This window comes from Rutilus rutilus, assembly GCF_951802725.1.
Source record: "Rutilus rutilus genome assembly, chromosome: 13".
Lineage (NCBI taxonomy): Eukaryota > Metazoa > Chordata > Actinopteri > Cypriniformes > Leuciscidae > Rutilus > Rutilus rutilus.
Window position 1 is genome coordinate 19,217,028 of NC_140218.1, and position 13,963 is coordinate 19,230,990.

Below are 13,963 nucleotides of genomic sequence, written 5' to 3' on the forward strand. Positions count from 1 at the left end.
GCTGTTTTAAAGGTGTTTTTTTATGTATATATTTGTTGGTTAATCTGAAGGTGCGAGGTGGTGTCAACGGCCAGCTCTTCACCCTTTCCAATGTAGCCAACACTAGGACCATCTCTGAGGGTATCACCCAGAGAGCCAGCGCAGAGGTGGTCTACCGATCCTTCACCAGTATCCCTAAAGATATCTATTACTGGGTCCTGCCTCAGAATTTCAGAGGGGACAAGGTGAGAACATCCCATGCGATATGATGCCATGTTTACACTTTGACCTTTGTCAAGTAAAATAGCACGTCAATGTGCTGTTTTTCAAAACATGTTTTTCTTTCCTGTGCAAAGGTCACAGCATATGGTGGAGAGCTGCAGTATAGGCTGCGTTATGAGCCGCAGGCTCGCTCGCTAGTGATTGATCGAAAACCAGATGTGGTTCTCCAAGGCAACGGCATCTTCCTGGAGCATTATTCTCAGACCAAACCACTCCCTAGAGTACCAACCACCATCACTGTGCCATTTAGAGAGGTGTGTTATATATGTGTGTACATTTATATGTTTTTTTACTTCTCTTTATTGGGTGTTTGCTAAAGAGCATATTTTGTATATTAATGACTTTATAAATACAAATGACGTATTTTGCAGCTATATATATAAAAAAAGTAATACTACTATAACTATTACTAATAATTATTTTGTTTATATTTATAAAAATGTTTTGTATTTCAAATAAATTTATAATTAATCATTAACTTAATCTTAATACATTTATTTATATTTTTAACTAATTTGAGCTTTTTTAATGAATAATAATAAATATTAAAAAAGTTACAAATATTGAATAAGTTAAAACTTGATCTAGCTTGATTTGCAGTATGAATTCTGCCTGTAATCCTCACAGTCTGCATGGACACGAGGGGATGGACAACCTTGTACAAGAGAGCACTTGCTGATGGCTCTGGCAGAAATCAGCGTCTTTATGATCAGAGCCACTTATGCTGACAATATGGCTGAGAGCAGGTAATTTAGCTTTTTTTATTTGCTCATTTCTTATACATTGACTTTTTATGTCCTTTTTATATACTGCATGGCATCACATTATCTTATTAGGCTCTTATCTGTCGCTTAACTGATTTTGTGAACAGGATATAGCGTTTTATCTTAATTTCTCCTCTCTTTAGTATCTCCAATATCCAAATGGACATTGCAGTGCCCCACTCAACAGGAAACGAGAGGGCTCTGGAGGTGGAGGAGTGCGCCTGCCCTCAAGGATACGCAGGACCTTCTTGCCAGGTATATTATGACTTTAAATAGTAACATTCAGTCTGTGAGAACTTGTGCCTGCCTAAGTTAATGCAAAAACCTCCCCCCTGGCAGAGGTTCTGAACTATTACCTGTCAAGGTAATAACAGCCCTTTATTATTTCTCTTGATCTCTGAAGGGTAGCTCTTAGCAACTTATGGAACATTTTAGCTTTAAAGCTCTGTGCCATAGATTCATAGCTTCAGCATAGACACCTATGAACCCATTCACCTCTGACTCACCCATTGTTTGCAGGACTGTGATACCGGCTACACCCGCACACCTGGACTTTATCTTGGCACCTGTGAGAAGTGTGACTGCAATGGGCATGCCAGCGGCTGTGACTCAGAGACTGGAGATTGCCTGGTGAGTTAACCTTTCCCTTGCAGCAATGATGCTTTTCCTGGATGAATTATGAAGATTTGTGTAAAACAAAATAATAAATAAAAAAATCAGTTGCCTTAGCTGACTAATCAGTTGTAACTTGAAGCCTTATAAACTAGGTTGGATTTGGATTCACCTGACCACAGTTGGACTCAGGTCAACTAGTCAACCAAATGTGAAAAATTTTATCAAAGAAAGGAAATATGGTATATAAAAAAATAAAAAAAAATAAAAACGAATAAAACTCAATAAATAGTTAACTATCATAAATAAAATAAAATCAAAACCAAAAAAAAAAAAAACCGACATAAACCAGTCAACCTTACTAATAGTCTATTTGGTTATTGGATGAATGGTTGACTAGTTGACCACTGTGGAAATATAAAATAAAATCAAAGCTAAAATGATATTTGAAAAGATAACTCAAATCTTGTCATTCTCAGTAATTAATTAGTTGTCGGATGACTGTTCGACTATCATGAATAAAATCGAAACATCGAAATTGTTTAAAAAAACCCTCCACAAACTAGTCAATCTCAATTATTTATTAGTCGGTCATTGGATGTGTGATCTACTAGTCGACTATAATCAATAAAATCAAAACCCCAAAATTTACATTAAAAAAATCATAAATTAGTCTTCCTTATTAATTGACAAAAAAATCTAAATTACAGAAATATATAAAATATAAATAAATATTAAAAAAAATACATAATCTAGTCATCCTAACTAGTCGACCCATGCTTAGTCTGGAGTGTTTCATCACCCTTTTCCTTTTTGTTTTAGAATTGCCTGCATAACACAATTGGGCGCCGTTGTGAAAATTGCCTACCTGGATTCTATGGAAATCCAAAGACTCGTGATCCACAGGCATGTAGACCCTGTCCTTGTCTAGGACACTCCAGTAACCAGTAAGTTTGCCTTTTTCTATTAACTGTATCAAAGATATTTTATTCATATAAAGTGGTTACCCTTCAGACATAACCCATAATTCATAATTATTTTAATTTAATCTAATACTCTTCTTCTACCGAAGGCCTTCATCTTGTTTCTTGGACTCAGATGCACAGCCCGTATGTGAATGTCCTGCTGGTTATACTGGAAGACGGTGTGAAAGGTAAGTTTCTTTGGTCTAATGAGAGGGTACACCTCCCATTAAGTATGCTAGTACTTGCTGGGCTGGCCAAACTGGTGATGGAGGTGATCGGTATCCCTTTATCTATTGCCGGAAAGCATGTGTTTGTTGCTTTCCATTATCTCTTCAACCATTTGTGATTGAATGGCATTTGTCTGTTGGTATGGGAGAAGCAAGTCTTGAATCAGTGCCACCCATACCAATGTGTCATAGTCTGAAGTGACTTTTTTTTTGGAGGAGCAGCTTATAAGTTGATAAGCTGTGGTGCTTGAAAAATCCATGTACGTTTGTCTGAAGTCTGCAGCGTTTTCAAGTTATAAAAATGTCACTTCTTTACTGTGAGAGTAAGGTGTTGAAGCAATTAGTAGCATATGTCACTTTAAAAAGGAGTTGCATCCTTTTTTTTTGCTTCAGTGCTTCTTTGTAAAGCTCTTGCTACATTTTGAGCAACTTTTTCTTATTTCAAACTCTTCTTCTAGATATTAGTGGGTCTCTAGGGTGGTTTATGCTTCCCATACTGAAGCATAAACAAGTTGATGATATGAATTGTGGATTCCTGTCACCTGTTCAGAGTGCAAAAGCTTTTGGGTGTCTGGGATCAAAAATAAATGGCTTCTATTTTTCAAAAAATTTGGTACCAACGTGCCCTGTCTCATCATGGCTCTCAGCATTTCCAACTGCGGAGACTTCTACATTGAAGGTTCGAAAGATTTCTTCCCCACTGCATGTGATGATGCTTTCTACCTCAACCCTGGGAGAAAACAAGTTCTGGATACAACTGACCATAATGTTGACAAAAAACTTGATAGTAGAGAAGATGATGACTTTTCAGGGCTTGAAAGTACAACAAGATTTTTGCTGTCAACAACCATACGTAGTTTAAGTCACCGTAGGACTTATGGGGCCCCACGTTACATGGCAAGTCCTGAGGCTCGACAGAAGAGTTTCCAGCTGCTGTTGAGGATGCACACAAATCGTTTCAACCAGCGCCTGAGTATGCTTGAAAGCAACACTCTGGACATGAAAGACAGCCTCGAGAACATGAGGAAGCAACAGAGTCACTTTAGCTCTCAAATGGAGACAATAGCCAGAGTTTTGTCTCCAACTGACAGGAAAGACAGAATCAATGAGCTGTCCAACAAAAACACAGACATTGAAAAAAGACTAAGTCAACTAGAACACAAAATTGAGATACTGATTGATGGCTTCACTGCTCTAGCTCAAGAGCTTGACAAAGTGAAACGAGCACGCCATATGGCACGCCCACCACAGGATCGTAGAGAAACTGCTGTGGTTGCTACCACCCGGATTCCAGCCTTGACTACAGCTTGGATAACTAATATGTCTACTAGCAGATTTCAGAGGAGAACAGTAATTCCCAAAACCATACCAACTCCTCGTACCATTTCCACAACTACATTTGTACAAGATAGACTTTCCCAGATCAATGAAAGTTCAACTAAGCAAGCAAAGTTCTTAACTAAAAGGATCCAACCAATATCAACAAAAGAGCAGACCTTCTCACCAAGGGCAGACAACAAAAATAATACCAAATCTTCTAGGAGAGCAACCGTTCCCAAAAGTATAGCCAACCGTTCCCTTACGACGTCGAGGAATGAAAGGCTTTCAACCTTAGTTACCTCCAAAGAAAGGCAACAGAGAAGAAAGGCATTAAATAAAGGTTCTCTTATCTCACGGGAAAGGAGCAACGGACAAAATGGAACTTCTCAAATACACCACAAAAGTGGTTCAAAAGTAAATGCTAAATCTACAGAGCCTCAAAGAACTGTGTTGACAAGGAAACCTAGTCAGCTATCCCATTTACCTACACAGGTGCAAGGAGAAAAAGAATCTGCAACTGTATTTCAGATTCCTCCTCCATCTCATACAAAAATCCCTCAATTAAAAGAATCAGCAAAATCTTCCAAGTCATCAAGCAAACCACAAAAACAGGTCCATATTCCTTCAAAAAAATCATCTAAATCTATAAAAACGCAAAGAAATCATTTGGTAGTAAGTCCATCCAAAAAAGCAACAGACATCAAGAAACCACCTCACAATGTCCAAACAAAGAGAAGACATTCCAAAACTAGATCATCCAATCAAAATCAGTTAGATGTTTCTTCTCATGAAGCGAGAGGTGCATCAGACTTAAGGTCCACCCAACCTGAAGAGTTTACCTATGCAGCTACTTCTAGTCAACCGTCTGGCAAGAGGATATTACATTCCCCTAAACCCAAAGTACAAATGACTACTCCAAGAAGACTAACTCAGAGGAACTTGTCTAAATCCATTAATATTTTAGACATCTTCATGAAAAACAACAGGGGACAAAAAACATTAAGAAGACCCTGGCTAAAACAAGACGGGAACCTCCATATTGTTCTTGGAAGGCTGGCAATTCCCATCAAAATCATTCCCGATTACTAGATATTACATGGATCATTGCACCAGTTTACATTACAATTGATTCTGTTTTTTTTCTCTCTCTCTTTTAGCCCCCATTAGAGTTTTGCAATCTTATTGAATGCTGTTGGTCAAGTAAATGGGCTTGAGTTTTGAATACACACTGTGATGCAGAAATGCCTCATATCTTCATAATTCTTGTAAACCAAGTATGTTGTACTTTAGTTTAATGAACTGACTCATTCCTGAAGGTTTTTTTTTCTTTTCTTTTTTTTTTTCTCAGTAGAATTGTAGAGATAATGTTCATAAAGTTTCCCCTCCTTTGCTATTGGTCAGCCATACCAAACAGTTAGCCCCGCCTCCCACTTCACACTACAGTTTGAGCCAGTGCTGTTATCTCAGGCCAATTAACCTACAAATGGATGGCTTCAGACATTAAAGATTATTTTATGATGTGCCATCTTGGTTGTAATGTTTATGCTGTTTTGTGTACTTAGTGTTCAGACATTATGTTGAGTATTTTATACAATTTTATATGCATTCATCTTCATTTATCCATGCTGCCTACTCATATCATATTGTCTTGTAAAGTTTGTGAACTCCATCAACATAGAACCTTAATTTGCCCAAATATGGCAAAAGTGATGTATTTTCAGCAGTATACATTTGATTTATTTAAGTATTAGTGTATTATTCTGGACAACCTTGGAACCTCGAGTTATCAGGTAAGACTTTTTGTCAAGTTCCTCGGCTTCCACAAGCTTGGGGATAAGGTGGTTTTACTCACTTAAACACTTTGATTCAATCCTTCTGGTTGTCTTTGGGTTTATTTATGTCAGTCCTTCTCTGTTCAGCAACGTAGTTTTTCAAAGAGAGGCTTTAATTTAATTCTTGGCTTTAATTTATCCATCTCCTAAACTTGAAATTATGGGTATTATGCAATGGATCCTCTGTTATGTGATCTAATGTGGCTCTTGTGGTGGCCATTAAAAGATACTAATGTCAGGGGTTTGCTCTTTTGTTGTCCTTGTGGTGAGACAAATGTGAATCTGGCAATCAATAACTGCTTGTACATGCACAGATATTTCATGTCGTGTTAAGTATCTACGTTGGTTGTTTGCTAAACTCTTTTCTTGATGGTTTTTTTTTTTTGTAGATTAAATCATTGTTTTCCAACCCTTTTTTTTTTTTGTATGTACCCCAACAGCCCCATTGGTAATAGTCCAGTCATTTTAAGCCAAAATGGGGGTCAACCTTGAACAAATTGCTACAGAAGCAAAGTCAACTGATTTTGTATCCTCAATATGTCATGAGTAAGGGATAAAAGCCCCGAAGAATCCCATTAGGGGAAAGATTCGAAAAAGACCCAAATATAGCCTATTCATTCTTTTTCTTACGTGAATAGGGTACAAATTTTAACCTTTAGATATCACCATGAAAATTACTGAGTTGATTACTTGCATCAAGACAAACAAAAAATGTATTACAAATTTTTTGTAATGGTTTGTTAACATGGACAAACGGTGCATAATCTAATTACGTATGTGCTCATTTGCATAAATACCACAACAGGTCTAAACATTGGGTATAACCAGGTGAAAATGTCTTGTTGAATCTTGTTGACACATAACAGTAAAATACTTAATGTTAAGGTCTGAATGGAACCCATTTAGGCTACCCATGAACATTAATACATAGAGGCAGGAAGAAGTACTTTAGGAACCAGCCTTTATTCATTTTTAAGAGATTGGGTTTGGGGCTGGGTCCGTGGGACTGTTTCTGGGGGACGAGTCTGAGGGAAGAACAGGAGACAGTGAGTGAATGAATGAATGCATGAATGAATGAATGAATGAATGAATGAAGCATTTATATAGCGCTTTCATATGTACTACTGTACACCCAAAGCGCTTTACAATCATATCAGGGGATCTCTCCTCAACCACCACCAGTGTGTAGCATCCACTACAATGGTAAGGAGAATGCAGAAGACAAAAGGTAGGCAAAATAAAAAGTGAAACAGTCCCACGGACCCAGCCCCAAACCCCATCTCTGCAATAATAATTAATAAAGGCTGGTTTCTAAAGTACTTCTTCCTGCCTCTATGTATTAATGCTCATGGGTAGCCTAAATGGGTTCCATTCAGACCTTAACATTAAGTATTTTACTGTTATGCGTCAACAAGACATTTTCACCTGGCTATACCCAATGTTTAGATCTGTTGTGGTATTTATGCAAATTAGCACATACGTAATTAGATTATGCACCGTTTGTCCATGTTAACAAACCATTTGAAAAAACTTGTAATACATTTTTTGTTTGTCTTGATGCAAGTAATCAACTCAGTAATTTTCATGGTGATATCTAAAGGTTAAAATATTTACCCTATTCACATAAGAAAAAGAATGAATAGGCGTATGAATATGCTATATTTGGGTCTTTTTCAAAACTTTCTCCTAATGGGATTCTTCAGGGCTTTTTTTTTATTTATTTTTTTACTCAGGACATATTGAGGATACAAAATCAGTTGAGTTTGCTTCTGTTGCAATTTGTTCAACCTTTTTTCATAAAATGACTGGACTATAAAGCTCCAGTAACACTTCATCAACGAAACATGAAATGTTCATTTTAACTCATCATTAGCATTCATTTTAATGTGTTTTTAAACAGGATTTTCCTGTTTGGTAATTTCCTCTTCATGAACCAATTATCTATATACAAAATCAAAGTGTCTTTAGGTTAGCATGATTATTAGTATGTCTGAAAAATATCCAGACAGTGTTTGAAGAAGCTCTATGCATTAATCATATTCTCAAAGAGCTGTGACTCACAGGTCATAAATCGCTCTTAATTTTCACGGCAGGTCCTGTCATGTCTCTTTAATTCTAAATGTGGTTTTGTTTTTACTGCATGACATTCAGGACAGTTTTTCCAAGGTGTTGTCTGATTTTCCTCAGATGTGCTCCTGGATATACTGGCAATCCCCAACTTGGTCAAAGATGCTCGCCAGGCGGCACTGATGGTGGTAAGACTAGCAAAGATAATATTCTGTAACAATTATTCTTAAAATTAAAAGAATAAATTGAAGATGACTCCTACATTAATATGTATTTAAAACAAAATCTGTTTATAGATTGTTACCTCTGTGACCAAAGTGGTAGCGAAGGATGTAGTGCAACGGGAATCTGTCGCTGCAAGGTAATAATTGTTTTATTTTTTTATGTTTGCATTACATTGATGACTTAAATTTAAAACATACTTGTTTGTACTCAGATGAATGTTGAGGGTTCAACATGTTCCACCTGCAAGCAAGGGACCTTCCACCTCAGTCCTGCTAACAAAGATGGCTGTCTGTCCTGCTTTTGCATGGGCGTCACCCAGCAGTGCTCCAGCTCCAATCACTATAGAGATGTGGTAAGAGATGTGATGAGTTAGACCAGTGCTTTTCATCAGTTTGTGTGGGCAAATGTTCATTTTCTGCCTTTTTTCTCCAGGTTTCCACCGTATTTTCCACTGGAAACTACCAAGGTTTTGCTCTTGTAAACCGCCAGCGCACCAACCGCATTGACAGTGGCTTCTCCGTAGAGTTGTCCACAGATGGAACACAACTCTCCTACACTAACTTTAACTATCTTGAACAGGAGCCCCACTACTGGCAGTTACCCAAAGCCTATCAAGAAGACAAGGTAGAGTTTGGCAGCATTATGTATTTCATCATTCTTACAAGTCTTTGTGTCTTCCTACATGCTCTCTTGAAGTATCTTCTCCCACTTTGAATACTGAATTCATTCTGCAAATGCACGCTGCCAAGACCTTTTCTTCTAAAATGTACTAAGGGCAGTTTAGAAAGTGCACACAAGAGCTATAGTAGGTACTAGTATCAACAAATTGAGTTTGGGTAGGCTTAATTTGACTCATGTGTCTTTTACCTTTTTATTTATTTTGGATGTAATGCACTGAATTAAGTGTTTCTGAACCTACTTGCTTTTTTAGAAGACTAACTCTGCTCGCCCTAGACGAGCACACAAGGTAATCCTTGCAGGTTCAGCGTGTGACCGTGTTTAATGAGTGTGTGTGTGTGTCTGATGTTTTGATTTGGCCTGTCATATTTCTAGAAATAGAATGATGCTTGATTGGGTCATCTGTGCATTGATCTTTTCAGAATATTTAACTTCTGTACTCGTGTTATGGTTTTATTTTGTCTTGACCATGTTCTGAAGTGCATGGGATTTTATGGTAGATACATTTTGACTTAATTTTTTGTCATACTTAAGCCCAGTTTACACCTAGTAACACATTATACTGCACTCACACTTTTTGGGGATTTATAATGCTCTGAATGAAGAAGAGATATGCCATCATAGCCTGTTCATTGCGGTGTCTGAAGAAATGTTGCATGCTCAGTTTAGTAAGACCACAGCTTGAAAAAGAAATGACTCAAAAAACGAAAGTGTTCAATGGTGTTTAGTTTTTTTTTGTCTGTTGTATAGTCTTTTAACTGTTTTGAAATACAAGTCATACAGAGATGTTACATGAAGAGTAACTAGTTCTTTGTAGTTTAGCTCTAGTATTTTAGCTTTTGTTCTGAGATTAGAGATTGCTTTGTTCACAAAATTAGAGAGACTCCTCGTGGATAAAGGAACAGCTGAGAAAGGACGTCGCTGTATGGCATCTAATGAACGATATGGGTAAAGACCCCTCAAGGTCCAAAAGAGCCGTTGAGGTATTAGAACTATTATTCAACTTTTATTGTTAGATCTCACCATTGACCTGAATCCCATAGTCACTTTTAACAGTGTGGCACCCTCCCGTTTCACATAACTTATGGATATTTATTTAGTAACATAATGTACTAAATTTAATCTGAAAGTATGAATCCTTAATCCTTCAATTAATGCTTTTAATAAACTGAAAGCGTTGGAAAACTGACAGATTCGCTGAGCTTTCAGTAGAATCAACAAAGGTCAACAGAAACATCCTTGACACTTTCAGTAAACGAATGCCTCCATGTATTAACTCCACCTGACACGATGTCAAGTGATGGAAAGAAATTTGGGGAAAAAAGATGGCATTAATCAAATTGAGTTTTGAAAATGTTTTGCTGTTTATGAGTAACACCACTCAAACAGAATGGACACTTCAGGTGAGAGCATACGTGGTATCCTGATTCTTATACTGACATCCTGAGCATTTCCCTGCATCTGTTTGGCTGCATGTCCCATTCTTTCCTCTCAACTCGTTAAAGTTTTGGCACATCTGTCTCTCCGTTCTTTCTTTGCTTCGTTTACATTCATCCAATATTGTTTGTGTTTCCGGTCTGATCTATAGGACTGACCGTTCACACTTTAATCTACAGGTGATGAGCCCTGTTTGCTCCATTCATTTGTTCAGTAGTGTACAGTATCTACACTACCATTCCAAAAATTTGGGTCAGTAAGAATTTTTTTTTTTTTGAGGAATTGAATCTTTTATTCAACAAAGATGCATTAAATTCACAGTTAAGGCAATGATATTGTTTCAAAGGGATATTGTTTCAAAAAAAACGTTTCCACAAAAATTCGCAGAACAACTGTTTTCAACATTGATGATAATAACAATAATAATAATACTAATAAATGTTTATTGAGCACTAAATCAGCATATTAGAATGATTTCTAAAGGATCATGTGACACTGAAGACTGGAGTAATAACTGCTGAAAATTCAGCTTTAAAAACAGGAATAAATTACATTATAAAATAAATAAATGTAGCCTTGGAGAGAATAATAGACTTCTATCAAAAAACATTAAAAAAATTTACTGACCCCAAACTTTTGAATGGTAGTGTTAATTGGTTGCTATAATAATGATGTACTGTAGCATCAGCCCAAGAGATTTTCTCAAAGAACAACTTGGCATTTTACATATTCATTTCATACTTCAAATTACTGACTCGTTCACTATATGAGGAATAAGTGAGCGCTAGTGGGTGTACTTGGGCACACCTGTAGCTCTAGACATAATTGGAAACTTTTTAAGTTGACCCAAAAAAAAGTACATCCCAATGTGGTTTGAAATTGATAAAAAGAAAATACAAAATAAAAAATCAGTCTAACTTTTTCATGTTTTTTTGTTGTTCAGACTGAATGGATTGAGTTGCAAACACACTAATTCTAATATTTTCTCTCTGTCTGTACAAACCCTTCAAGTCACTATATTTCCTGTTCCATCCATTGCTTTATTCTCACTAGCACCCCGCTGATGAAGTAAGCAAACTTGATGATGAAATCTGGGCAATCATCACTAATTTCTCAGATGGGCAGTCTCCCCTCCCTTTTTCTTCATCCTCTCAAACTTCCCATTCTTCATTTGAGGGCCAGCGTTTGCTATCTCGCTCAAGTGTGCGTGACTCTCCTTTCCATTCTGGTTTAACTTCCTCTTTAAGGGCCTCTGAGTCTCACTCAAACGACCCAGGCCCTTCCTCCCACCCCGACTCAACTCAGGTACTGTATGCTCTCACTCAGGGATGAGTTGACTAATTCAACGTCAGACTAATTGGATAGTGACTAGTTTTAGATTCTTTACATGTGCTGTTTTTTAACATTTCTCATGGTCTTAAAGGTTAGCTCAACCAAAAATAAACATTATGTCATCCTCATGTCGATCAAAACCAGTATGACTGACTGACTTCTTTGGAACACAAAATATTAGTAAAAAAGCTTTTAAGTTAACTATACAGTATTTGTAGGAATGTTTCAACTGATTTTGTCCATACAATGAAAGTCGGGGTGGGGTCCAAAACAACATTGGACCCCATTTAATTTCATTGTATAGACAATTTTTTTTAAATTTCATATAGGTTTGGGATGATATAAGGGTGACAGAAGTTTCATTTTGGGTTAACTATCCCTTTAAAATGCACAAAAAAAAAAGTCAACTTGTCATTCCAGTAGCTTAGCACTTCCCTAGTTTACACTAGTAAAACACTTTCTTTTATTCTAGTTCTGTTGTTTGATTTTTGGTCTGGATGTTGCCTTCTCAGCAGGTGGCACTGGGAAAAAACACAGTTGGTCTCCCTAGAGGTCCACGACCTGGCCCCTCTAACAAGGTTGGGAATCATGGGAAAGTGGTGCGCTTTTTTGGGAATCTTGAGTCTAGGCCAATTTGAATATATACAGTATACACTACCATTCAAACATTTGGGATCAGTAAGAATTATTTTAATTAAATTTTTGAAGGAAATTAATACTTTTATTGAGCAAGGATGCATTAAATTGAAGAAAAGTTTTCTAATGTCTTTTTTTTTTTTTTTTTTTTATAAATGCTGTTCTTTTGAACTTTCTATTAAAATATTATGCAGCAACTGTTTTCAACATTGGTAATTATAATAAATGTTTCTTGAGCAGCAAATCAGCATGTTAGAATGATTTCTGAAGGATCATGTGATCCTTGACTGGAGTAATGATGCTGAAAATTCAGATTAGCTATCACAGGAATAAATGACATTTTATTTCACAATATTACTGTTTTTACTGTATTTTGATTAAATAAATGCAGCCTTGGTTAACATAAGAGACTTTTCTGAAACATGAAAAAAAGTCTTACTGACCACAAATGTTTTACACTATCTACTTATCAGTGAGACCAGGAAAGTCCACAAAAGCTAGTCAAGGTTTGGTCATTTAAAGGATGGCTTTTCCCTGTAGGTGTAGCTTGTAGTGCACACTATATAAAATACACATATTTTTGTATAAAAAACTAAACCAAACTCTGAATTCTTTCTACCATATTTTATAAATTTTTTGAAGATGCTGTAGTTGCAGTTAGTCAGTGACTGACAGGAATAGATGTCTTTTCTCTCATGCTTTCCTCTGTTCTTTGCTTATCTGCTACATTTCTCTGTCTTTCCTTCGTCCACGCTATTATGTATTCCCTTCCGCCTGTGCTCCAGTATGTTTTGGTCTACAGTGGGTTCAGCTTGCACCCAGATGACGTGCTCTTCTGGCAGCTCCCGGAGCAGTTCAAAGGGGATAAGGTAAACGCATGGATGGGTTCAGGCCCGCCCACCAATGATCCCCCCCAGGTTGTCTGATCTGAGACATTAATGAATCACTACCTGAGCCAAAGGTGTGATAGATGGGCAAGCCGAAGCATCGCTTAATATGAACCAACCAACCTGGTGTATCTATAATCACGTCATGTCTAGAGTGTTTGTTACTGTCGTGCTGACAGAAAGAAGTGCTGCTGTGGCTTTAAGTGAGAGGTTCATATCTGAGATGCTGATTTGTGTAATGATGTTTTGCTAGCTTTTTTTAATGAAAAACTTTTTTTGTTTGTAAATTGTGCCTTTGTTTAAAAAAGAAAATATGAATATTGATATTCGTTTTGAATGTGTCATGAAGTGACAAGTTTCCTGCAGAAAGCATTTTGCCTGTCCACACTGAAAATGAAACCGTTGTGTGACACAACACAGTCTCTGCTTTTCAGAATATATTATGTAATGTACAGGAAAATGACGTTTCACTTGTACTGTCACTTGTTGCACTTGTTGCTGGTTAGGACAAAATAATTTCTTATTTTTTATTAAAGAAAATGTTTTTGTTTTTTTTGTTTTTTTTTCCCATCCACATAAAAGCCCTAAAAGAAGTAAAACCCTTATATGAAATATTTTCTTTTATTTGCATTTGGAGCAGTGATTCATCAGTGACAATAAAAACTAACATAATGGAAATTTTCTAATTGAATGTTTTTTTTATTCTAATGCAGGTCGGTG

General features: G+C 36.7%; 1 protein-coding gene across 9 annotated transcripts in view; it reads left to right on the forward strand.

The window, feature by feature from the left end:
• The window catches only part of hspg2 (heparan sulfate proteoglycan 2), a 116,307-nt gene that overhangs the window by 58,712 nt on the left and 43,632 nt on the right, over positions 1-13,963 (forward strand). For all 9 annotated transcript variants that reach the window (XM_084429068.1, XM_084429069.1, XM_084429071.1 and 6 more), the window contains exons 23-34: positions 51-224; positions 336-515; positions 889-1,007; positions 1,169-1,280; positions 1,545-1,655; positions 2,460-2,584; positions 2,710-2,790; positions 8,169-8,236; positions 8,345-8,409; positions 8,485-8,625; positions 8,706-8,897; positions 13,957-13,963. The exon at positions 13,957-13,963 is cut by the window's right edge and continues 86 nt beyond it. In XM_084429068.1, the coding sequence (XP_084285194.1) occupies positions 51-224; positions 336-515; positions 889-1,007; positions 1,169-1,280; positions 1,545-1,655; positions 2,460-2,584; positions 2,710-2,790; positions 8,169-8,236; positions 8,345-8,409; positions 8,485-8,625; positions 8,706-8,897; positions 13,957-13,963 (1,375 nt within the window). The remainder of the gene's footprint in view (positions 1-50; positions 225-335; positions 516-888; positions 1,008-1,168; positions 1,281-1,544; positions 1,656-2,459; positions 2,585-2,709; positions 2,791-8,168; positions 8,237-8,344; positions 8,410-8,484; positions 8,626-8,705; positions 8,898-13,956) is intronic.